We start from the raw sequence: 27,567 nt of genomic DNA on the forward strand, positions 1-27,567 counted from the left end.
TCTACAGGTTGATCCTAGCAAAGACGTTTTCGGTGCAGTAGCAACGCTAATGCAGCAATAACACGTTAAGATCAGACATAGACAAACCGCGATACATCGCGATCAAGCAATCATTGAGCGATTTAATCAAACACTTGCACAGCGACTTTTTGGACGTCAATATGCCCAAGAATTACTGCACGTTCGGGACAGGTCACGTGAATGGGCTGCGAGACTACCTCATCTGGTGGCCGCGTTAAACAACGAGGTCACGAGCGGAATTAATATAAAATCTACCAATGCAGTTGGAAAAAAAACATATACCACGACAAAAAACACCAAAACCAGCTACAACAACCGGTGTTGGGCGGTAAAGAAACAGTCAGAAATTTATATGAACCTGGTGAACTTGAGGGTGGTGCAGCAAGGGTAACTAATCCGATATGGAGTGTACCAACACATAAAATTTCCAGCGTGGTAAGATATACAACGCAGCCACCAATATACAGACTATATTCAATTGTCCCATAACGTTAAAGTTTACGTTAACAATTACAGGTGATTCATAAGAACGCCCAGTTACCACCAGATTGGATACGACGTTGCAGACGCTAGCGGAGACTCCCCACACGCGCTAACAACAAACGCTAAAAACAGCCACACTCGTTGAGGAAAGAAGCTCATCTACGTCTGTTACATTCAAGACACGTCAGAGAGACATTTTCGCGGAGTGTAACCGAGACTACTATCGATTCCGACCATGGTAAATTGTCGTACGTCATTAGGAAAATACTGCCACAACATTATTGTGTTACAGAAGGCGCAGTGATGATTTTGTCGTTGTTTCACCGTCATGATAAATTCAACATTATGATCAAATTGGCGTAATTTTTTTGTCATCTCGTGCATAATTTGTCAGTTTTTTCATCACTGCGTTGATAATTCCTGGTGACGCTGTTGTTGTTTGTGACGCTGTTGGCAGCTCCAGCATGTAGTCAACCCCGTGTAACTGAGATGTTTTGTTACTCTAGACACAGTCAGATAAACTAAATTTGACCATTCGATGCGATCATCGACAGTCCGGATATTGGTATCTGATATTGTTAATCCCTAAGACGAATGGATTGTTATTGCATATCGCAGCGTTCAGCGCGATGGGTTTAGTCTTGGAACGACTTGCGTTTCCGACGCCAAAAACGCCATCTAAAGAAACTATGATACGTGCATGCGGTGACACCACGTTGTCTCATCTCTCTGGCAAGCCGGTGTGTTGGCGTCAACACAACCATGCCAGAGTTTTTAAATAATTCTATCGCACGTATATTTTTTTTTATTTTTTATATTTTATTTACCAGAACCACTTGGATCATTCAGATAGACCGTACTATATCTCAAGATTGGATGGTTTGCTGACGGTGATGATGATGGTTCGGATAAATTATCCTTGCGATAATAAACATCTGGTGTTTTAACGTCAGCCGATTCTGAATATTTACGTATTTGCTCACGTTTTATTCACCATGAACCCCAGTTGACACCGCTTATGTCTTCGTCGATAAATGGTTTCACAAGATACATTTTACAACGACTAATATAAAAAGAATCTGTGGCAACTCCAACAGTGTGAAATCTGTTGATCATCGATAATAGGTTTATTATTGAATATGCCAACATAGATGATCTCAAATGAGTAAACTGAGAGGAATTGCCCTCGTAGTAGAAAACTATTATACCGACGTTTTTTTTCCATCTTGCATGATTGCATTTATCCGTGACACTAACACACCTCGCGCTGCTGTGTTCTTGACAACAAAAAAATCTAATTCGGCTGGATCCAGGCATAATCTTGTGCAACGACGTGCATTATCAGATGATGAACCCTGATAATTTTTCTGCAGATATCTTTATCTTCTTGTGGTAACCAGACAGATTTTTGTGATTGGTATTCTATTATCGCAGAGATTACAGTCAAAGATATGAGAATCTTAGTATCGAGCATGTATCGTAATAACACTATTGGAACCCAACCACTCTGATTTTTTGCGCAGCAGTCGTTGAGATTGACACTGGTATCCGGTTTATTAAAGTGTCTACCAAACCAAATTGGTATCACAGGATGAATACTCGCTGAAAACGTAAAAGATTCAATCTCGGCAAATGCAGAAAGATCGATATTTGGTAGTGGCCCATTTATTGCAACTCGTGTCATTTCGTGTGGTGGGTGCCCAAATCGTTCAAAATAACGAGTTTACAAAATGCTCAATGATACATTGAGCCATGCAATTTAGCAAGCCTGTCCTCATCGGAGCAAGAACAGCTATGTCTGGTTCATTCAAACGATAAAGCGCATAAACAACTGTGGAAACTGGATATGCGTTATTGTAACATTTTTTGTCAATTCCGGTGAGAAAAACCTGCTTTATAATTTTTTAATCTATTACGACATTATGTCGCCGTGATTCCTTAACAGTGTCTTGTTTATCACAAATAATTCAAGTTGCACCACGTTCATTAACATGTTCAACAATAAATTTTATTCTAAATATGTATTTGCTGTCATCAACAAGATTATTGAGGATAGCAGATGCTCGTTTGTCATCCATTGTCGAATCAATCAATATTCCATCGCCATCAATCTTAAATGTTGAAAAAACATGAGACGTACTATCGTTGATAAATTTATTCTTTGCTTGTTTGATAAAATAATACAGTTGTAACTCATATGGTATTTATTTTCTATTACCCGGTAATCTGTCAGAATATCATTTGGTGATGTGCTCTGGCTCAGCTGTGTATAACCTTTTAAGCTCATCTTGTGTTACTTCTAGTGATCTAATGTAATGTTTGATGAGATTCAAATACGTTTTTGATTTTGGTAATGTGATTTTGTTACTGGTGAGATCTTGATATTTTTGCTGCAGTAATCTAGCTTCGTCCCATCGACCCATGCTATACAATTACTTTTCTTTAATATATCTTATACATTATGTCTAATTGAATTTTCATCTAATTAGACTTATGCTGAGAGTATAATGTTAGATCAGAACTATAATAGTTATAAGTGGCTAATGATGAGGTCAGCTATCCAATGTGAAACAAATTGTCGCAATGATTATTGTGCACTTATTTTACAGAGCGTTCGACGTGAAAGTGCGGGTCCAAAACCATATCTAAGTTGCGGAGTTAGCTTTAAGTGAAAGACACAGTTATGTGTGTTTGTGGTGGAAGAAAGTATCGTGCACTGAAAAGATACTTAGACATAACAAATGCGTCTGATGATGTAAAATAAAAGACGCCGAGGATGACATTGAGAGATACATACAAAATGATCAAGTTAGGGGAAAATCTGTTGTTAGTGAAGACTCTTCCGGCGCCCTTTTGGTCGATCCCCCCACCCCCAGTTGTTCATATTGTGACTAATTGTATTCACATTTTATAGCGTGTAAAGAAACATCACGATGTGTGTCGGGTGGGGATGAGTGTGATTTATCAGACTAGAAATATTGCACAAATACCTTCATCATACTTTCAAAGAATAAATAAATGACATAAAATTACTGGCGTGAAATTTTCTTGAGTTTTCATTCAAAGAGTTTTGTCAGTCAGTCTTAACTTTGAACCTTGTGATTCTAGTCTGGATGAGGTAAAAGTTTGTTATACTATTTTCTATCAAAGAGGTATTTTGTCTGAAAGCGATTACACTCTCCCCCACCGTTACCAATGCTGAATATTATTGTGACATCATTCAGTCGGCGTGATATATATCCGTAGCTTCTGTCTGGACACATCATAATACTTCCTTGTGTACATCCGACATCTCTCAAGAACGCACAGCAGATAAATGTTTAATACTTATCAAATGTCACTACGTAAAGTTAAGATTTCAGGACAGGTTTGTAAGGAGAGATTCGTATGGTAAGTTTTCCACTAAGTTTTCTATTAAAATGAGTTTAATCGCATGGTAAGTTTTCCACTAAAATGGGTTTAAAATATGAAGTTGCAAACAGTTCCTTCCGCTGAACAACACGATACGTCTAAAACATTGACGCAGAACTAGTCGATTTTATTGTTCCAGCGTGATACGAATACAGCACTGACACAAAACTAGTTGAATTTATTGTTCGTCTGGACAGTTTGAGATGTCCACAACACTAGTACAAAACTAGTTGAATTTTATTGTTCTTCATGGTCTAAGTCATACTAATATTAAATGATTTCATTGGCATTAAACATGGCGAAGCTGTGCCCACATATGAGTTGTTGTCCTAGTAGAAAAAGAAGAAAGAAGCGCAAGAAGACACATACATTATTCGTTCCACAGTATCAATTAACCTTTTTTGCACACCCTTGTCTCTTCACCTATGGCCTGGTAATGTCGTCAATGGTTATCTTGCGTGAGCGATTGCAGTGTTGTATTGTTGTTGTTGTTCTAGAGTTTAACGCCATTTTCAGCACAAGATAGGCTATACATGGCGGGCAGTATAACTGGTGGAGGAAGAACCCTGGAAAACCCAGGGAAGAACCACCGACCCACGAGAAGCTACCGGCAGTCTTTCCGACGTACCCACCGTAGCCGAGCCTTGTACTCGAACCCACGAAGACAGAGGTGAGATGGCAGTGATCCGGAACGGTGAGCGCTTTAGACCACTCGGCCACTCGGGGCCCCCAGTGTTGTATTGAATAGTGGCGAGAATTAAGATTTTCCTGTTTAAGTCTGGATGGGTGAGGATAGGAGCACATAGTGGATCTAACAGTTCCTTTTACTGACACCATTTAGTGAAAACTATTCCACACAGTCATTTGTCATATTTAAATAAAAGTATTGTGAACTATGATACTCTGTCAATTATTACCCATTTCCATCAATTTTGGAATCCTAGGGCAGATTCTGTAAATACTTCCACAACCATTTACATTCCGTTTTGGTGGGTCCCAAAGCATATATTGACAAAGAGTACATGCTAATGCCAGATTTCAGACAATTTTAGCATGAATTTATAGAGTGTCTAAGTCTCGAGTCTGCAAACAGGCTGAAAGTATTGCTTTTTTTTCTCGTTGTGTACACCACGATAGGAATACTGAAACTTACTATCAACAAAATGCCATAGAAGATAATTACTAGGAAAGACTGGCTTTCACGTTAACTTTTAAACTGATTTCTCGTCTTTTGAAGATCTCATGAAATAAGTAGGAAGGAAGAAAAATTAAAGAAGAGCAATGTTTCGAATATATTGAAAATTCTTCTGATTGTAAGTACATGTATGTGACCCTGTCACATATGTAGCCTCGAAGCGAGGTAGTATACACCCAAAGAACTTTTGTCTAATCAGGAGGTCAAACATATTGGAAAATTGATCAACTGTTTTCATTTGTCTCTCCAGAAATTACCTTGAAAGTATATGACAAGAAATAATGCGTGTCTACACATTCAGACAAAGAAGGTAACCTTTGTTTATCCATGGAGAGATCCCGTTCTTTACCGACTTCGTTACATGATGCTATGGTACACGCACGTAAGTATTTAACAAATATTGGTATATTACCTCCGCTTTAATACTTGTCTAAATGTCATTCCGTCTTACTGTTTGGGGGAGAATTATCAGTTACAGTGCTTCTCTAATGGCTGTAAGATTGGGCCTGAGACAAAAATCATTAGGTTTGTTCTAATAGAATTCTTGGTCTTAAACTCAGGCCTTTGTTTTTGGAAGTCTTACTTCAGTCAAGGTTAGCTCTTGCAAGTTTACGAGATCATTTCATCTGAACACAGAAAGTGATACCACAGTTGTTTTTTTAGCTTTGAGGAAATTAATATCCAAACTTTTAGATCTATTCCAGGCCTCAGTCTAGAAAGTCGTTGAATATGAGGCCAGGTCCTGTATTCTACAGTATTTGCTTACCGTACCGTTCCTTTGTAGACCCTCCACCTTACCAATTTGTAAAAACGAAAAGCGTGAATGATATAAGAGAAGAATATTCAGAACAATTTCTAACCCGATGGTCACCGGGTGGCCCCTAACATTGTCATCTTGTTCGTGTTTCAACAGATAGACACTTTTCCGGTTTCTGTTACACTCTTTTTTGGAAAAACTGACGTCTGCATCCAGCATTTGCAATGTCCAATTCTAATATTTCTAAAAAGAATTGAACAAAGTAATAAAGTTTAACTCCTACCTACACGTGTTTTAAGGGATGTAGCTCCCAAAGTCACGGAAATGTAAAGACTAACATGAGCTTATCTGTTGACTGAAGAGTAAAAAATATTGGCCTACACAAATGGCGCAGTGTCATTAAAGAAATTCCCATTTTGGTTTGAAACGCGCAGAAGATGACAATGTAACGGATCACATGGTAACATTCATGCTACAAATTATAATTTATGAATGAAATGACTAAGTTTTGTTTATTGTTGTATCATTGTTACCTTTCGTTTTTAAATTGGTAGGAGATACAACAAACAAGAGGGTAAGCGAATATTATAAGCAACCTTGTTGCAAGTTAAATTTCAAGTACAAATTGCTTACAAGTCACTGCTTGAGGTTGGGTTTTTATGCTCAAAACAGTTTCAAAAATACGTTTTCAGTACTTATGTTACCACCACCAATCTCGACAGATGCCGTGCAAGACATTGTATCTGGACATAGTGCCAGTGGTATACTATAAAAGTTTCCCCGTTGGTCATTAAACTGAGCATAACCTCACAAAATATATTCTGATGTTAAGACTGTAGCCAATGGGCTATTAGGTTTAGTTCTGTAGGAGTTATTTCCCTTCCGCCGTCTCTCCTACTCTTTGTTTTGCTTTTTTTTTGTGCGTGTTTGCTTTTCATTTTTGTTGCTCATTTATGGGCCTAAATTGGTAGATACAATTCTTGCATCGTTTATATCAGCTTCTTTTGGAGCCCTTATCCATGAAGGTATACTGAGCGAATAAATCAGCAAGACAATGTGACCTTTGTCCTTTCTCTCCATTATTTTATATTTACATCTATGTAATTGGTAGGGAATCCATATTTTTCATGTTTTAAAGAAAATGTAGTGCTAACAGAACTTTTGTTGATTATTCTATTCTTGTATGAAACAAAGTAACAAAGTAGTCTGTTTCAAGCACAGGATTTTGAAGTTTAGTCTCAAGCCCCCTCCACCAAAGCAAACAAATAAAAAAAGCAAAACAAAACAAAACAAAATAAAACTATATATATATATATATATATATATATATATATATATATATATATATATATATATATATATATATATATATATATAACAAACAACTACAAAAAAAACACAACAAACAACGCACAAGCATTAAAAACCTCAAATAAACAATTTCGCATACAAGCGAGCATACTATAATAAACAGTGACGACAGAAGAGAAAATCGATCCTATTGGGGTATAATTGGCTGCTTTTATAACTTGTCTTTATTTAACAGATTTTATTATATAGCATATTTGGTGTAGATAAGAAATTTGAAGTTAAAAATCTTCACAAAAATGACTATTGCACATACATGTCATTAAACAGTTTTTATAACCACAGTTTAAAAGTTGACAGTGATGAATCTTTTAATAGATACAGAGCACAGTGAGATAAAAAAATTCTGGCAGAATTATTAAACTGGGAGTATGTATGTCAGCAGCTAAAGGTGGAATATCTTATTGGTATTTAAGAGACCAAAATGTACCAGGGTTGGTAAAGTCGATCGAGAAGTTTCCTTTTTGCGTAACCTGTTGTCTTATTGTGCAACGCCATTGCTTTATCAACAAGCTCTATAATCAACAAACAACAGCAATGATGTTAAACAATTTAACATCATCTGTAATAACTGTAACATTCCACACATCACGTCTGGAGATACATTAATGGAAAACATAAATAATTAATTGATAATAGACCCGAAGAAGAACATAAAACGGTACCTCGGGATTTTGCGGAACCTACATCGAGTGATGTGTTATACGCTCATAAACAACATTACAACTATGGTACATGTATTGTTGAAATACCGGAGAAAATTGTTGGCTGACGGAATCAACTCACTGATAACAAGTGATGAAAAATAGGATGGGCTTTTTTCTTTCTGTGAGATAACACAGGTCAGACAGAATAACCAGATTTAATTAAGTATCAGGTCTTGTGTGATATGTATTTAGGTGCTCAAGTTTAAAATAAAACATCTGTAACACAGTCTGTTTCCACAGCTCAAGACACTGCTAAAATTTTGTTTGAATGATATAACTCAGATGAAAATATCACGATAAGATTTCAGCAATTTACTTTACATTTATTACACTAAATCATGGTATTGCTGTTGAAGGTATATATTTTATTCTCGAATGATGTGGTGATGAAAATGGGAAGGATTGTTACAACAACGATGTGAAACAGTCACTGGATAGCTTTAAAGTTGGGACGAATACTACTATAAATACCGATATTGTCAGCTGATAAATAATGTATAACAATTAATGAGAAGATAGATAACGCAATAAAAAGAAAAGAACGTTGGTAAGAACTATGCATTAAGAAGGGTAAACTTTGCAACAATCTTGTAATTGCAACTGCACAGAGATAGATCATGAAAGAAATAAACGATCATTTATAATTGTGATGGTTGCAAGCGCTGACTATATTTATCATCTGTAATAAGCCATTAACATTTTATCCTTTTTGTTGCCATGTCTGCAACTCTGATTAAAACTTCAAACAAACCATCTGACAAAATTACAGCATCGATGAAGAAAGAAGCAACCCGTCCAGCTGATTTCTATTACACACAATCAGACAGTACGGCTACTGTCTTTCTAGATAATATAGTTGGCAATATTTTGCATGTTTCGTTTGATCTTGTCGATAAATGACTCTATATTACTTTGTCAAGGATCACTTCCTCCAGCACTAGTTCCTCCTCCGCCTCCTGTTAAACATTTTACCAACTTTGCTGTGGACAAAACAAGAGCATCTGAAATCATACCCATATCTATTGTCCGATCCTTCTCTTTAAACAAGTGTTTTCTGATTTTACCTAATGATAACGCTTTCTAACTTGTAAATTTATTTTTCAATATAATCTTTAAAATCACGATCGAGATTATTTTTAAATATTCAATTCCTGTGTTGTATTTTGCCTTTATTCTTGATGAAAATTTACCCACATTATAAGTATTATTAATATTAATGTTTGCTTTAGCTGGTGAGCATTTAAATATGTAAGTCTACATTGTTGAGGAGTTTCAAATCCCTCAACAGGACATTATAATCGATATGATCCTAATTTATTTTACCCATAATGGGTTAGCCATGATCATCTTCGATCGCATGATTATCACAAAATATCAAAATCTCTACCACCTTCTGTCATTTGTGCACTCTTTAAATGGATTTTTAAAAACAAAATAAGTGAGGTTCACAGAAGATAACGATAAAAATAGCATTAATTTAAGGCATACAATCAGGAATGAAAAATTAGTATAGCAAACGGTACAAATTTGGAGATAACTGGTAAAACTTGAATTGACAAATTGTTGAAAAATGGGCAAAAGAAAACAAATTAGGAAAACTTATGAGATCTTTGTAAATGTGAGATAGCTAAAATATCGACGTCATTGTCAGACGCTGTCATCCTTGCAGTAGCATATCTGAAGAGTAAATTTGGACCCACTGATAAACTGAATGAATTACGGGGTTAAAAGAAGAGTACATGACACCAACACGGTATTGGATACTTCGCTGGTTCTATAATTTAAGTTGGAATTACCTCTATCAGGATTGAATAGTATTCTGATTGTATTCTGATGGTATTCTGATGGTATTGAATGGTATTTTGATGGTATTCTGATGGTATTGAATGGTATTCTGATGGTATTGAATGGTATTTTGATGGTATTGAATGGTATTCTGATGGTATTGAATGGTATTTTGATGGTATTCTGATGGTATTGAATGGTATTCTGATGGTATTGAATGGTATTTTGATGGTATTGAATGGTATTTTGATGGTATTGAATGGTATTTTGATGGTATTCTGATGGTATTGAATGGTATTCTGATGGTATTCTGATGGTATTGAATGGTATTTTGATGGTATTCTGATGGTATTGAATGGTATTCTGATGGTATTGAATGGTATTTTGATGGTATTGAATGGTATTTTGATGGTATTGAATGGTATTTTGATGGTATTCTGATGGTATTGAATGGTATTCTGATGGTATTCTGATGGTATTGAATGGTATTCTGATGGTATTGAATGGTATTTTGATGGTATTCTGATGGTATTGAATGGTATTCTGATGGTATTGAATGGTATTTTGATGGTATTGAATGGTATTTTGATGGTATTGAATGGTATTTTGATGGTATTCTGATGGTATTGAATGGTATTCTGATGGTATTCTGATGGTATTGAATGGTATTCTGATGGTATTGAATGGTATTTTGATGGTATTCTGATGGTATTGAATGGTATTTTGATGGTATTGAATGGTACTCTGATGGTATTCAAACATGTCAAAATTTGAAAAGTTAACAGAGGATAACAAGGAGTTAAAAATAATGGTAAAAATGTGCCATGGATGCTTTGTTATCAATTCATTTTTACCTCTGACCACGGATGTAACAACTACAGTTATTACCGGAGCGTATATGTATTAAGAAGTTACATTTTTCAGAAAAACAAATAAAAGATAAAACGATAAAACTTTGGATTGAAATTCTCATCGGTGATAAAGTCGGCTGTTTTGAATGTTTATAAAACAAAATGGAAGGTTGACAAATCACAATGAGGATAACTTCACAAAAGAGAAAAATCCATTCAGAGCTGATATTGGAGGGGAACATGTGAAACGTTGCGAAAGAATTTAAAAGATCCATTAGAGAGAAATTAAAACAGTAACGAACTACAACTGTAGCATCTCAATTTTATAGAAATTAACTTAGCACAAACAAAATGTTGTAAATGATATGTGGAAGTATTGGTGTCTATTTTGTATTTATGTATGCAAAGAGAATAGGTGGATAATTATTGAAACCTTTAATAATTAATAAATCACATAAAGAAAAACCAGTTAAATTAGTTCTTATTAAAGTAAAAGCAACAGAAAAGATAAATCTTATTCCCAATCCCAAAAGGTCGTGGGGAAAGAAAACAATATAGCAAGCAAAGCGAAACTTTACAGTAATAAATGACAAGTGTGATTTAATATAAATAACACTATTTACTATGTGACGATAACGTAGCTCTTATAGGTATATGTATTTTAAAAAAGATGTTAAAGCTGTCCACCAAGAAATATAGAGTTTAACGAAGTCATACAGTTGATTATTATAATTTCATGAAGTATGTTTACGATTGACTAGTTGATGATAAAAGGGATCCTATACGAAACAAAATAATCAAGCAATCAAAATGCGGAAACAGTGAATATTAAGGATAATGTCCTAGCATGACCAAAGTTCAGTGTTAAAAATTAAACCTAAGAAAACTGTGTGCTTCCCAAAATCAGTAGAGCTAGAACTTAAACAGATATCCGAACAACCATGGTAACACCAATTCAAATCCAAATCATAAATTGTTTAATTAATACGTATAAAGGGGAGATAAATTATCACCATAAACCGCCTACAGCCAATGGTATAACCTTTCTGTTGCTAAGGATCAGTGAAATTAAAAATAATTTGATAAAAGTGGCCAAACGTTACAAAAAGAAATAAAAAACAAGTATGTTTTCTAAGCTGAGGTTAGCTTAGCGACTTTTTCAGGTAGGACGGATGTTGCAGTTACTGGTTAAAAAAGTTGTAGGAAAAGCAACAGGATTAATAATCTCTGGCTTTTAGAGAGTTTGGTGCGACCTTAAGGTGGTTTGTGATGAAACTTTAAAGGAAAAGCTCATATACAGCAAACGTTTAAACACACGATTAGATAGTAAACCCTGAAATTAGTAATTTAACTGTATTGGTGTTATGTTGAGCAGGGCAATGAGCGCCATAAAATTAATCATGAAGAATTTGATCTGAAAATTACCGAGTACAACAGAGAGGTGGGCATGGTAACAGGTTCCAGAATAAGTTATTCTCATTTTATTTTTTAATTTAAAATATAAAAAATGCAAGAAGAGAGTGAGCAGATTTATAAGAAGAAAAAATTGGTAATTAAAAATTTGGTATATTATTCTCAAAGTGCATAATAAATAAAAAATGGATTTATTGATTATGAAAATATTATATGTGGATACATAGAAAATAGAAAAGGAAAGCGAAATAGCTGCTAAATTACCATGCTCAAAATAAAAAAAGACTTGATCAAAGATCGTATAACTTAGATGTACATTTATTTAAACCATTAGCTAATTTTAAGTAAATAAAATACGCTCGGAAATCTATCAACTATTCTTCACTTTTAAACAAGATATTACAACTATGAATTAGGGGAAAATGTCCATAGAAGATTAAAATGAAAATAATAAATCACTATAATTTTCTGGGAAACAAATCTTTATTTTGTATTAAAAAAATGCGAACACTAAAACTAATTTTGATTTACCAAGCTGAGATTCTGCAGATGTTGATATATGGTCGTAGAACTGCGTCTAGGACTATCAGTTACGGGCAACAGATGAAAGGTGAAGTGTCTTAGTCAGAATGAACACTATTATTCCTTTTTTCTTTCCCTGTACATAATTTCCATTGCAATAAAACTATGTAATACGTAGACTCTCAAATGGGTAATGATTTAATTTTTGAAACTCCTTGAATAATGTCCATCTTTTACGAGCCATGGCGAGGAAAAGCAGGGCAGCAGTGAAAGAGTTTCATAAATTCAGTATTACATCATTACCGGTTTGAGATTCTCAACATACATTATCAGACCTGTGCTCTCTCACTGTCAGCCTGATTTTTTTTTTGTCCTACGTTTTGGTAAACTCTTTTATAGTCATATCTGAGAAAAGATCGGAGCAAATGCAGATTAACTGTAGTGTAATACAGTTATTGGAGCCTACAATTTTCTCTAGGTGGCATTTTATGACTAAATTTACAGCATTATGACAGTGGTATTATTCTGCTAGCAAGAAGTAACCGACTGTTAGCAGTATGAGCAAGGATAAGTCCTGAGCTCTGTCATAGGACGGAATTTTCGCCCGTAATTTGATTGGTCAGTTTGATCGTGTCAATACAGTCAATCTGTATGACACAACAATGATACCTAACATACTCTGGATACCAGTAAGTTGAAAAACCTTGAATGATTCAGATGATTATAGGGTTTGAATATTGTTGTTTTTTTGTGGGTTTTTTTTTTTTTTACGAGGAATTTAAATTGACGGTGGTTGATATACAATCTTAATTTTGATCCCAACCCCCACAGCAACAATCTAAACGAGGCGTGCAAAATGTTGGGCACTCAAATACGTTGTAAATGTTGATTATGGTAAATGACTTTAATTAAGAATAATTTACAACTTTCGGGTTAAAAAAAAGAAATATATATATGACAGGAAGAACATGTATGAACAATTTTGGCGTTATGCACATTATCAGGTTATAATATGGATGATGTCAGCACTATATCAAGAGATGAGAACACAACGTATCCGCCTGTATGATATAAACCAACCGTAAGGGAACGTAGGTTTGGCGTTCCCCACCCCCAATTTTTGTTTGCTATTGTTTATACAGATACGATCTGGGCTAGCCGAGACTAGGTCTGAGTAAAACAGTATGGTTATTATAGGTTACTGCATTAGTATGGGAAATATAAACGAGATTTTCTGAGCGATACTGTACGACCTTGGCAGTTCATTATTACTCTGAAAAACGAGTTCATGCTTAATTAATTTAGCTTATGCTGCATTCGAAACTAAAAGCAACCGTAGATTCATCAATACACAGTAACTATATTAATGCGCACTTAGCACCGCCCAGCGACCTTTGAACTTCGTCATTAGTTTTTGAAAAATAATTCTTGTATCGGTTTACTTAAATTTGAAATTTTGAGTTATGTTATGAAGGAATCCGCATTAAAACAATTTTTTTTTTTTGCATTTTGGTCTAGAATGGATGGATTTTGTGTTTCTTTCAATCCAACTCAGTTCTGCTTTTCTTCTTGTGATGGACTGGATTTAATGGGTCAATTGTGTTCGGTGTACATGTGTTTCAACAGTGGAGGGACCAATGTAGAAGGATCAACTGCACCTGTGTTTCTGTTCTATCACTGATTGTTTGGAATTATAATGTGGGTAAAAACATGAATTCTTTTAATTGAACTTATCAAAAAGACGCTATGGAATATCACTTTCACTTTGTTTTTAGTGCAGTAAGGAGAACGTGATTTATGTTGGAAATGTAGTCGAAATTACAGTCCAGTTTCGCAGGTTGTACGGAGTTTTGGAACCCATGACATGGGTCATATAATTTGGATTTGCAGAACAAACTAAGAAAGTACATTTTGAAGAAATTCAAGATGCAAAAATGTAAGTATGTTTATTGCCATTCTTATTACCAGATACAGAAGACACGCTTCTTCCCTGTCACTTGAATGTTCTTTATTGGAGGGAACCCATGTTTGTTCATGACCTGTTTGGCTTCAATCTCAAGCCTAGCATTGTATAAAAAAAATTAAACGGGGAAAATTGCACCGCAGCTGCTGTATGACAGTTCATTTAGCCAGGAAAAATAAGACTTCTTTGTCGTCTTGGCTTATTGTCTATAAGGCTCTTAGCTTTCTACCAAAACCTTCAGTTGCATTATTTCCTCGAATTTAATGTTCTGACTAACTTGCACAATGGTACCTCTCCGATAGATAAGCGATATCCCTTGACAACAGTATGCTCATCTATGCTATTTTTATAGACATCAGAGAGCACTGGTCATAGTCTGAGCCATTCTATTAGCGAAAAGGTACGAACATTTCTCCTAAATAACTGTTTGAATGATCAGATTGGTATTGTCAATACTGCATCTCTCACGTTTGCTGTGGATATTGCGAATATCACCTTCCTTTGTTTGCCTGGTTGAAAGTATCACGTGATCATCAGTAAACTCGTCCAAATCGTTAACTTTATCATCTTTACTTTCAAATGACGAAACAGCTTGTTTAGTTAATTCGCGAACAAATCTGTACATGGTTTGTTAACAAAGTAGTTTCTAATACACGATACTATTTTTAGACACACTTATTTTGTAGTTTGTAGCCATTCAGTATGGAAAAATACTGCACGATTCTGAGAATGTAAAGTTAATGGAGAAAATAAAAAGAGCATGTAATAAAGATATTTCATTTTCTTGTTTATTACTTAAGCCCTCTGCCACTTGAATATCATTTAATACGAAGTTACATTTTCGTTCGTTCAGTGTTCTTGTTGAAAACATGTTTTAGAAAATATTTAGCTCAGGGTTTAAAATAGCATGATAGATTTTAGGAACCGTTTTATTTTTTGAATTTAAAATAGCGTGATAGGTTTTAGGAATCGTTTTATTTATCGTATTTAAAAAAATGATATGTTTTAGGAACCGTTTTATTTATCGTATTTTAAATAATGATATGTTTTAGGAACCGTTTTATTTATCGTAAAAATGTTTCAATGTGCGAATTATACACATCAAGATGATATTGTTGTAATTTGGTCCTTGAATTTTGATAACTGAATGAATTGATGCAATTATCTTATTTGAAGAATGGTTTTCTTTGAAAATACTGACTTTTACGAGATAACATATATAACTCGAACATTTACTGTCAAATATGAAAGCCAGTCTATACTGGTGAAAGGCTGGTTTTCTTGATTCATTCTAGCGACTTCTCCTGTGCAATCTAATTACCTGAAGATTATAATAACATTCAGACCAATTATTATCCTATACGTTCAGGGATGATTCTCACTCATAACATTAAAATAAAATAGAATTGGTACTTTAGAAAAGTACATGAATATTGCATGAAACATAAATTCAAAATTCTGTCACGCTTATGACTGGATCCAAATTTGAACGTATATGCCAACAGGAAATTCTGTAGAATGATTTCTCGCTTGCATCGCCTGTATAGAACATAATCCAAAACTCTCGGCATAGCCAGTTTAGCAAGAAACCTAGGTCATTACAAGTTTACTTTTATTAGTGCTAACATAATTGAAACATATGAATGAACACATAAAATGACATGACAATATATACAAAAATTTGCACAAATCTGTTTTAAGCCGACACTATAAAATTGCAAATGTATTTGCTCATAAACTATAAAATATATGTCTTAATGAAGAAGGATGTCCATGGAGCATTCTATTTCAGGCATATTTTTTTTTTACATTCCCTTGAATGCATGAGTTGTATTCTCAAAACTGCCGATCTCTAGGTTGCCGCAGATTTCCTCGCCCTTCCCACTGTTCGTGCACACGTTCATTGTACTTTCAGAATATATTGCTGCCATAAGGATTTTTTTTTTTTTGTTATCCCAGGGTCATCTAAACCTTCCATTGACTTCGAACAATGATACAAGAGCGCGTTGATTGGACATTATCCTATATCGATTATCACGGACTGAAATCCTTTACACACACACACACACACACACACACACACACACACGCACACACACACACACACACACACTGCAAAAAGATCCTAAGTATGGAGGCCCCAATGCTCTTTATTTGTGACGGCACTGGTATACTGTGACGTCTGCCGAATGTTACCTTGTAACGTGATCAGCCTGGTGCTCCACCACTACAAATAAAGAATTCCTTACTTTTTCTGTAGTGGGGAAAATCGTTTTATTCCTGCACGAAAGCCATGGTCCATAAACGATCGCGGCAAAAGTAGTCTATATTTAGTGTGATGCAGTTATCAGAATGTACGGTTTTCTTAAGGTGACATTTTACTACCAAATTTATATTGTTGTGGTATTATCCTAATTAAAGGTGGTAAGCCACTGTGAGGAGTATGTCAAACTTTGCGGTGTACATGCAAGATTTACTTAATCACCGAAAATGAAAAGTCTGACGACGTGCTGAAGTTACTCACTTTCGAGACTTGACAACGGAATTGATCCAAGGAGCTAGGGGAAGTTTACTTTTTGCAACAGCATATATTAAACTATTTTGGCGAATAATTTTACTTAGTTCACATTACATTCAATACATATAATAAATTGACCTTGGCAAATGGGGTCACGGGCGGCCGAGTGGTCTAAAGCGCTCTCCATGCCATGTCAACACTGCTTGAGTTCGAGTCTCGGCCTCGGCCGATGTGGGTATGTGAAAAATCTGGGAGCAGCTTTCTGTGAAATGTTGGTTCTTACCTGGGTTTTCCCGGTTTCTTCCTCCACCAGTTATCCATGCGCCATGTATAGCCTATCATGCGTTGAGAAATGGCGTTAAATCCAAATCAACAACCTTAGCAAGTCATTAACTAAACAACGAGTATGTCCTAGTACTGTGAAATATTTTTTTAGACTCTTAACATACATGTGTCCGCATTTAAGATGTAGTATTACTAGCATTAGATCAGTTATTTCGAGCGGAGTCGCTAACGACTTTTTTGCTGTAATAGTCCCAACAATACTGTCATGTTTGCTAAGCCCCAGCTACAAAGTCATGTATAAGCTATAATCTACTGTCTTGGAAATATTACTGCGGCCGTGTGTTTGATGTGTAATGATTGCCGCAGGCTAGTGTTAAACTCTTGCGCAATATTACTGTGACCCGCCAGAGACCGGAAACCTGAGTTGGCGAAGGCGACAACTCGCATAATTTGACAAAGGCTAGCCGTTTCACACCTAGGTGTTACAGATTAGTCCTAAGATCAGAGGGAAGCCCGCGGGGTGAACAAGGCTTGTTCTGATCAGTACCCACGTTGACAGACAGCGAGAGACACTGTCCGCTAAGTTTGTTTGGATCGGTTCACAGCGATATCAAATCGGAATTGAGATAGTTCGTGTGATTACAATGCAGGACGAATTATAACTTTCATATCTCGTAAACGAAGTTAGTTTCACATGGGAAGATTGCTGAGAAATAGGGTTAGTCCGAGAGATCCACTCGTAATTTGGCGGTAAAACTTTGAGAGGTAGATTCTAAGGAAATACAAAACTTCGAAAAGGAAGCTTTTTAAGGGACACAGAACTTTGGGGTTGATTGAGTCCCGAGTGTTCAAGAGTTGGAGACGGAAGTGAGACTAGCTGAAACAGTCGAAGTCTACCGAAGTCTAGTCGGTGGAGAGAAGGTGGAGGGTGGATGAGGAGGAAAAGGAGTCTGGAGGAGAAAATGGAGGAGGAAGAGAAGAAGTAAAGAGAAATCGTGGAGGAGAAGGAATTTAGAGAAAGTCGGGGAGGAAGAGGAGAATGAATTGGGAGAAATAGGAGAGAGAAGAATACCGCAGATGAGTAGAATACAAGGACAGATGGAAATCGATCTCACACCGCTAATCAAGTGATGCAATAGGCTATTAAAGGGTCGAGCAGAAAGAGTGTAATTGGGAATCTGAACCATTTGGATTATTTAATTGTTATCAAATTGTTATTCATTGAATTTCAAACCTTTTTGAATATTTAACCATCCAACCCTCGGCATTGTTGACTTGGGGCTCGGAACTTTACATTTTTCATTAATTTACCTTCCAACCGAAATCGATCCTGGGTGGGACTTCTATAATAGTTTAAATAAAAATGTTGGGAGCACCCCACCAAAACCATAACAATCCTCACATATACCAATTAAGAAGTACTGTTTATTTGAAGTGTCAGTATATAATATTGTCATTTTCAGCCATCATGTGTTAGTTTGGGGAGTGATTCACTATGAGTGTTTGCGTTGTGCTTTGTGTCAGATGCTTTATTTAAATGAAAGTTTTGTGGCTTGCGTTTGACCGTTATTTAATAATAAGTTTCAACACTTTCAAGTATACCGACTTCCTGCCATGTAGCATACTTGTATTTTAAAATGTATTGATGTAACAGATCATGGGGTCGGGAAAGGGGAATAGGTTGCTAATGGGGTAGATACCTAATTATGCAACCAAATTTCCGGAACTTTACACTTTTGCTATTTCTATCTTTCTTTCTTAGAAAAATAATATCTAGCTTGTTACGATGTGATAGTCACGACTGGAAATCTGGATATGTTAAGTACTAATGTTAGTAATACTTGAAATGCATACGTAGAGAGTAGATCTATATCTTTTATCACCGATTTGATATGCCAGAAAGTATGCAGCTATTTGCCATTAATATGAAAAATATGTGCTCTGAAGAATTTTTAAAACTATTTTGTCAATACCCCCATCCTGTAAATTGCAAACGTTGGGCAAGTTTTGCTGACTTGTGGCTGAAATATTTCTGCAGACTTTGTAAAATAAATAATTGTTTGTATTGCAAAAACTATGTTTATTGGCAAAATTATGTTTGGCTTATCTACAATGGTGGGGGTCATTTCCCTCTCGCAATAAAAAAAAACATTTCTGCAGACTTTGTAAAATAAATAATTGTTTGTATTGCAAAAACTATGTTTATTGGCAAAATTATGTTTGGCTTATCTACAATGGTGAAGGTCATTTCCCTCTCGCAATAAAAAAAAGAACATTTGAATGCACATTTTATCTCAGTAACAATTTCTCGTATAATCAAATATATATATATATATATATATATATATATATATATATATATATATATATATATATATATATATATATATATATATACAAGACAGTTAAAGGATATTATTCATTCTGAAGTAATAATTAAGAAAATAATTAACACAAACTCCTTTGTAGGATGGCAACTTACCAATAATATTTAGATTGTGTCGATTTTATATTTGCTTTCTTCTTTTTATTACAGACGACGAAAAGACCACAGAAGAGGAGTTTGATTTGCTTTGGGATGACAACCCCTTCGGTAAATAATTTTTATCTCATCCGATATTTCTGTTGTGTCTTTTCATTACAGATGTATACTTTGACCTGTTGAAGTAGAATATAACTATGTTTATTTAAATGCATACAATGTAATTATGTTTGTCTGAAAGGAAACATACTTGCGTATAGTTTGATTAAATCGTAGACTTTTAAAAGCAAAACTGGATATCGCTCTTGTTATTCCATCAATATCCTTCTTGAGCAAAAGACGTCAACGACGATAACGATAGAAGCAGCAAAAACTGCTATCACCACCACCATCACCACCAATACCATCGTTATAACAAGCACTGCTTTTTCTACTACTAGCATAACCGCTTCTAGTACCACTACTGCTGTTATTGTAACTACTACTTTTATTCCTGCCAGCACTACTACTAATACTACTATTATCGTTACTACTACTACTACTACTACTATCGCTACTAATACTACTATTGTTACTACTACTACTATCGTTACTAATAATACTATCGTCACTACTACAATCGTTACTACTACTAATACTACTTTCGTTACTACTACTACTATCGTTGCTGCTGTTAATGATGATGATACTGGTCTTCATTTATGCTACATAATTGTAGGATCTGGTTGGAATGACAGGTGGGGACATCGTCACGAAGATGACAAAGTCAGCAGCATCGCTAGCAGAAGAATACATTTATTCCGATTTTTGAACGCTCTTGTAACTCCACTCCGCATGCTGAAGAAGCGACTTAAGGAGAGGAGCGGCAGAGTGGAGCCCGGGAGTCCTTCAGTGTGGGACATTATAAGTGCAGTATCTGATATGAACAAAGAAGAAAGCAAGGAGTTAAAAAAAAGCTACCAATAATTCCAAACATAAAATCGAAACATGAGTAAAACAACAAAAGAAAATTTGGCATATTTTAACGAAATCGCATTATGTTTACTGAACCTTTTGCTTCCATTGTGTTTGGTGGCATCTTACAACCATATGCCGATAGTTAATGTTATCGAAAAATATATGTAAATAATACACGTAGATAGATCTTGTATGTAGATTAGAAAGAATTCAAATGCAGATATATTTGGAAAAACCAAAGCACACACGTACATTTATGCAACCAGATAAAGGGATAGATACAAAATAATTTTGGAAATAGCTACATTTTTAAGAGAGAGAGAGAGAGTCTATGTTCTCTTTTTATATTTATTTTCTCTTTTTATTTTTAACGTAGTTTAACAATTGTAGTCATACCGCGACCTCCCGCATCCGAGGAGGACGCTTTATCATTTAGGCCACTGTAGCAATTTTATATATATATATATATATATATATATATATATATATATATATATATATATATATATATATATATATATATATATATATATATATATATATACTAGGTCTTAAGATAAGTAACATAAAGAAAGTGAAGCCTACAATTTAAGCAAAATACAAAAAAAAATAATTATTTCCATACAATACAAAATGAAAATTCAAAAGACACATGCAGTAGTGTGAATTTAATCCCAAATATTCATATCTGCTGTATTACAATTCCAAAAATATAGAATATTTTGAATGAATTCCAATGATCTTGAATGTCCTGATGTATCTCAATGATACAATCCAGAGTGTCTTTGAATGAGTTCACAGTAATTCCAAAATAATGTATTTGTTGATTTTACTTAAATCTTCACATTATGTTAAGTTGTAGGTCAAGTGAAAAATGTTATAAAAAGGGACTTGATAAACAAATAATTCATCACTGATTTAAGATCAGTCTTTTGGAATCCTTTGCAGTTGTGTTGTGATTCGAGAGGAATTATTTATTGAAATTATTGTATAACGTAATATAATGGAAAGATTTTAAACAGACAAACCTATTCGAACTGAAAACAAAACTATCCTTAAACTATTGCTAAATAAACATGCTGTTTACAACTTAAAATCACGGACAAACCTTAGCTATGCATATATGTTGATGACAAGTGACCATTATCTTAAAGAACAATCATGGATAAACCTTAGCTATGTACATATGTTGATGACAAGTGACCATTATCTTAAAAACAATCATGGACAAAAGTTAAGCACACGATATAGACATACATAGTACTTTTACATCAGGAATGCTGTAATAAAACTTGGCTGTTTATCAATATGAACTCACTGCCTCAATTAGCAAACAAAATTGTTGATTCATAAAATTTAATATTTGTTAAATTTTCTACAATTTGATAGATATATGACCTAGTTTTCTGCACTACATATTAGATTTTAAGTTGGAAGTTGACCAACGAATTTTCATGCAGTCGTATTTTACTCAAACAAACATAGAGGGTCAACATTATATGTTTTGTACATGAGGTACTAAGTATGGTGGGTCACTTTGTAAGTTCTTTCGAATGCTTACTGATGTCGCCATTTTTAAAACAAATTGGTTATGATAGAGTTTCTTAAAGAAATGAACGTAATGTTGGACTTAGGGCCTGGCTGTAGCCAATGTCGGTCATAATGTTGGACTTAGGGCCTGGCTGTAGCCAATGTCGGTCATAATGTTGAACTTAGGGCCTGGCTGGAGCCAATGTCGGTTGAACTTAGGGCCTGGCTGGAGCCAATGTCGGTTGCAAACTTGACTATAGTTGACATAAATGGACCCGAGAAATTTGAAATAAGTTCTGCACGGTAGCTGTTTTTTTTGTCAGTACATATTATGAAAATTGTTCATTGCAGCGTGCAAAGACTATTGTCTCACACACACACGTGCGTTTTAAAAAGCCTGTGTGTGTAGGCGAAGGATAAAAACTTTCCTGATAATGTAGATTTATACTAAATGAATATATTATTGTTACAAGCCAAGGGTCCTTACCTGACCGAGCGGTTGTCAAACCCATGCACGATTCTCGCTAGAAGTTATAAGTTTATCCCAACTTTCCAAAGACTTCCATACAACTTCAGTTGTAAATTAGAAAGCCCGACGTGTCCATTCTATACCTAAATTTTACTCTAATTAATGCAAGACCACAGATAAAACAACCTGGCAAATATCTATCAACCGCACATCTGCAAGGTTTATCTTCATCATGTTTCCGTACCGCCAACCGTTCACGCCTTAGAAAATATACGCGTATTCCCTAACACTGGGAACTATTTTAACTCCGTCACCATATATGTTTTCCATGTACATTTCGCCAATATACCTGCACCATATTTGCCCCCATGGCGACATAAACGGTATCTGCCAAGTCCCTTATTTATTTCCGTGTGTAATTTACCGGTTTCCTACTGTAAATACTGACACTGGAGTCACACCACCAATGTACACCGCTAGATTTTAATATGGACTATCTTACGACGAGGACATTCATTCTGTTTTGGCCTGAATTCACTACTAGTGAACCATGGCATCATGGAAAACTCACTAACACTTCACTCCGTGACGTTTGCTCCTAGTAATTGTCTAATTATTTCGGGCTAGGGATATTTCCATTGCGCCGAATTCCAGTAATCACACAAGTAATCACACAAATCTAAGAATTCCTTAACACGGGGCGCTATAACCAAATGCTCATACTCCAAATTTGTTACATTATAATGATACAGTAGTGTATATCTTTATTAATTATGCGATGTGCACTCTCAATATAAATACTACTACCACCACTACTACTACTATTACTACTACTACTACTAATAATAATAAGAAGAAGAAGACGAAGTACACATGAGAAATTAGAGAAAGAAATAGAAAAGGAATATTGTTCCGTAATTACTGTACAAGTCTTATAAATCCGTTTTAATAAGCGTAGATTATTGCACTCACGCCAGCAGGGCCAATAGACCATGATAATATAGATATATACTGACTGAATATTTTAGAATGGAACAATAGTCAATATCTTTACTAATTATGCGTTGTGATCAGTCACATGTCATACAATAACAGATACTTGGAGAATGCTTATACCACTAGTACTACTACTACTAATAATAATAATTAAAGAAGAAGAATGATAAGAAGGCATTAGGCGCACGGACAGACAAACGAAGACGTACTTAATAAGATACATACACCTATTATATACTATTGTATAGCTTTAACACCATTCTTCATATCTATAGTATTAGCATCGAAGTATGTGGTACCATCGCAAAACGGCAATGGTTGAGGCACGTAGCAAGGATATGAAGATCGGTAGAGTGGCAAGCGATACTGAGTAAACATGCCAACTTTTTTATTTTGCCTTTTAAACACATTTTTATTGGCACAGATCGATTTAGACTGATGAGAAACGTATAAACGGATATCATATTTATCCAAAATCGGTCGTTGCTTACGATTGGTATGACTGATTTGCCCATATGGGCAGGCATTAGGCGCATGTACAGACACAAATGAAGACGTACTTAATAAGATACATACACATGTTATATACAGTTGTATAATTTTAATTCCATGCTTCATATCTATAGCATTAGCATCGAAGTATGTTGTACCATCGCAAAACGGCAATGGTATGGACATGTAGCAAAGATATGAAGATCGGTAAAGTCGCAAGCGATACTGAGTCAAAAATACCAACTGTTTTATTTTACATATTTACACATTTCTGTTGGCACATATCGATTTAGACTGATGAGAAAAATATAGATTTATATCACATTTGTCCAAATTGGTGGTTGTTTACGATTGGTATGACTTCTTTAACTGTATGGAAAACGCTCGCATAGGAAGGCATTAGGCGCACAGACAGAGACAAATGAAGATGTACTTAAAATGCATACATATATACTGTAACAGCACCATATCGGCCTCGATGAGACACCTCTGTCAGTGAAAACCGTATGAAAGTCGTCCTTTCCGTTCGTTCGTATGACGAAGAAACCAAATAACATAGCAATGTCTTTAGCGTGGGGAAAAAATGGCTTCAATGCCATTTTCTCCTAAACAATGACACCGATCTGGATGTACTACACGCCCTCATATCGGTCTCGATGAGACACCTCTGCCAGTGAAAACCCGGTCCCATTCGCCCTGTGCTTTCGTCCGTTATCTTAAGAAAACCGTCCATTGGCAGGGAAATGGAATGGAATTGGTGACAAATGTGCAAATTTATTGTGTCGGCCAAACGGCTAGAACTATCACTAAGTGCAAGATACCAGTAGATCGGGCTTGATGAGACGCGACTGGGAAGTAAAATGACGACGTTCGTCATGTCCATTCGTCCGTAATCTTAAGAAAACCGTCTTTTGAAGCCTCCCCCCCTCCAATGTTAAAATAAATCGTCGATTAAAAACGTTTTCTATCGAACGGTTAGATCTATTTTCACGTGTCGCCTACCGAACGATCGGGCTCGAGGAGATGAAATTCAAACTCAATGGCATCACCATAGGTAAAAGACAGATCTTTGTTGAATAATCAGGTCTCAAAGCGACTTTTACAAAGATATCCATCTAGAAGAGTGTCTCTTATATTGAACCGCCATTGTAAGTTTGATTTCAATTTTATGCTCTATCTAACCGAATTTGACTAGTTTACAATTGGGAGGTGGGAAATTAGTATAAATATAAATATATAAACACATACAACAATTTCCATGACAAGCAAATCATAATTTTGAAATAAACATACATGCATACATACACAAACACCTACATGCATACATACACACAATATAAATATGGCACAATAACTACAAAACCATACACAGGTTCATAAGTAAACATACCCGTGCCCGATAAGAATCCTACGGTACTATACGTTTCTTAAAACCGCGCCTGTGGCCTAGTGCTTAGAGCGTCCGCCTCGGATGCGGGAGGTCGTGGGTTTGAACCCCGGCCGAGTCATACCAAAAACTTACAAAAATGGTACTAACAAGTGCCTCGCTTGGCGCTCAGCGTTAAGAGGTTAGTGTTAGGATGTGTCGGCTTAGTGTCAGGATAACGTGACTGGGTGTGACATCATGCTTCATGTCTGCAACATGATGCCCAGTGCCAGACATCACTATAAACTGCCACACTGCAGACATCGTAGCGATATGACTGAAAAATTGTTAAAGCTACGTTAAAAATCCTAATCAAACACACACGCACGTTTCTTAAAAATGCAACTTTATCTTGCTAATGCAAATCTCTTGCTAAGTCACAAACAAGAATAGAAAATATTTGCATTATACTACGTAAGCAGAATCTACATAGAAAATATACAAAAATAAACGTGGTAGTACAATAGTTATAACTTATACACAAGAAATTAATAAATAACTCACATACCTCTATAGCTGAAGATGTGCAAGTCCTTAAAGTAGACCGCTCACTGACAAGACGTTCCGTCATGTGTCGATTTAGTCTTACGGTGAGGCATTTATACACAGACGATGTCGCCATACATAGTCTGTGCGCTGGAAGTATTCGGTTATTCCCATCGAAAGAATTTTGCACGTTAGGCATAGAATGAACCGAACTCACTGTTTCGAAATATTCTACAATATATATAACTCACCCTCGGGTATCGTTGTACACAAAAAAAAAAAAAAAAAAAAAAAAAAAAAACGAAACCTGAGTACATGTATTTAATAAATAAAAGGATTTATACAATTCCGAGACATAAAATATAATAATATTTATAATGAATAATGAATAATTATAAGCAGAAGAAGAAGAATAAACAGATGACAAAATACACATAAGAAATTATAGAAAGAATTAGAAAAGGAATCTTGTTCCATGTTTAATATATGTGTCTTATACATTCGATGTAATAATCGTAAATTGCTTATTATTAACTGACTCAGGGCTAATAGACCATGATAAAATGGATATATACTATTTAAATATCATATAATTGGAACAAAAGTCAATATCTTTACTAATTATGCGTTGTGATCAGTCACATAGCATACGATAATAGATACTATAATAATAATAATAATAAGGTCAGCTACAAGATACAATTTTATAGAACACTCATGATAAAATGAAGAAAAAAAAAACAAACAATGCAAATTAAATATGCATAAGAATATATATATATAGACATACGTAATAAAGTGACTACGAACTACGATATATATTGACCTAGGTCAATTTAAAATATCTTTCAGTATCCGTAACAAGTCATAGTCATGTAAAGTTTTACAAGGACAACGGTTCGTCTGTTTTATTTGTTTGTCTTGTCTATGTTTTTTATTTGCCTCTAAAAAAGACTCATTAAGAGTCGAAAATGCTTATGCTAGATAGATACTAGTTTTGCACTGTTCGTAGTCAGTTTATTGCATTTATATATATATATATATATATATATATATATATATATATATATATATATATATATATATATATATATATATATATATATATATATATATATATATATATATATATACTTGGCTTTTATAGTGTTGGCGTAAAGCAATATGATATGTCAACACTGTGGGTATATTCAAATTGTGATTCATCCAATGCGCATGAATATGCATATAATTATGGTTTATACTGCAGACACTGTTGTTTCTCTGTTTTCATGACCAAGTAATACATTTTTCCTATTAGTCATTGAAAAAGGAAAATAATGAGAAAAATATCCATTCACCTTTAAATGTCCATTTTCTGAATTAATAACACATTACGCTACTTCATCTAGATCCCTTCTGCTTCTCTGTCCAGACCCATAAGTAAAATGGAATCAATCATTTAACCCCG

The 27,567-nt window shown here is 35.0% G+C and overlaps 1 protein-coding gene across 1 annotated transcript; it reads left to right on the forward strand.

The window, feature by feature from the left end:
• The first annotated feature begins 3,756 nt into the window (after positions 1-3,756).
• LOC149795638 (uncharacterized) lies at positions 3,757-26,423 on the forward strand. The gene is made up of 4 exons (XM_089965467.1): positions 3,757-3,894; positions 5,361-5,492; positions 19,816-19,872; positions 20,480-26,423. The coding sequence occupies exons 2-4, from the start codon at positions 5,438-5,440 to the stop codon at positions 20,725-20,727; spliced, it is 360 nt and encodes a 119-aa protein (XP_089821593.1). The 5' UTR covers positions 3,757-3,894; positions 5,361-5,437; the 3' UTR covers positions 20,728-26,423.
• The last annotated feature ends 1,144 nt before the right edge of the window (positions 26,424-27,567 follow it).

The sequence above is a fragment of the Sinohyriopsis cumingii genome, chromosome 7 (assembly GCF_028554795.1).
Source record: "Sinohyriopsis cumingii isolate HCF-2022 chromosome 7, ASM2855479v2, whole genome shotgun sequence".
In the NCBI taxonomy this organism is placed as follows: domain Eukaryota; kingdom Metazoa; phylum Mollusca; class Bivalvia; order Unionida; family Unionidae; genus Sinohyriopsis; species Sinohyriopsis cumingii.

Bases quoted from the DNA above. Each gene is read 5' to 3' on its own strand.
- LOC149795638 (XM_089965467.1), top strand. From the start codon at position 5,438: ATGGAGAGATCCCGTTCTTTACCGACTTCGTTACATGATGCTATGGTA. The intron at 5,493-19,815 runs GTAAGTATTTAA...TTTTTATTACAG, and splicing joins TGATGCTATGGTACACGCAC to ACGACGAAAAGACCACAGAA. The intron at 19,873-20,479 runs GTAAATAATTTT...ACATAATTGTAG, and splicing joins TTGGGATGACAACCCCTTCG to GATCTGGTTGGAATGACAGG.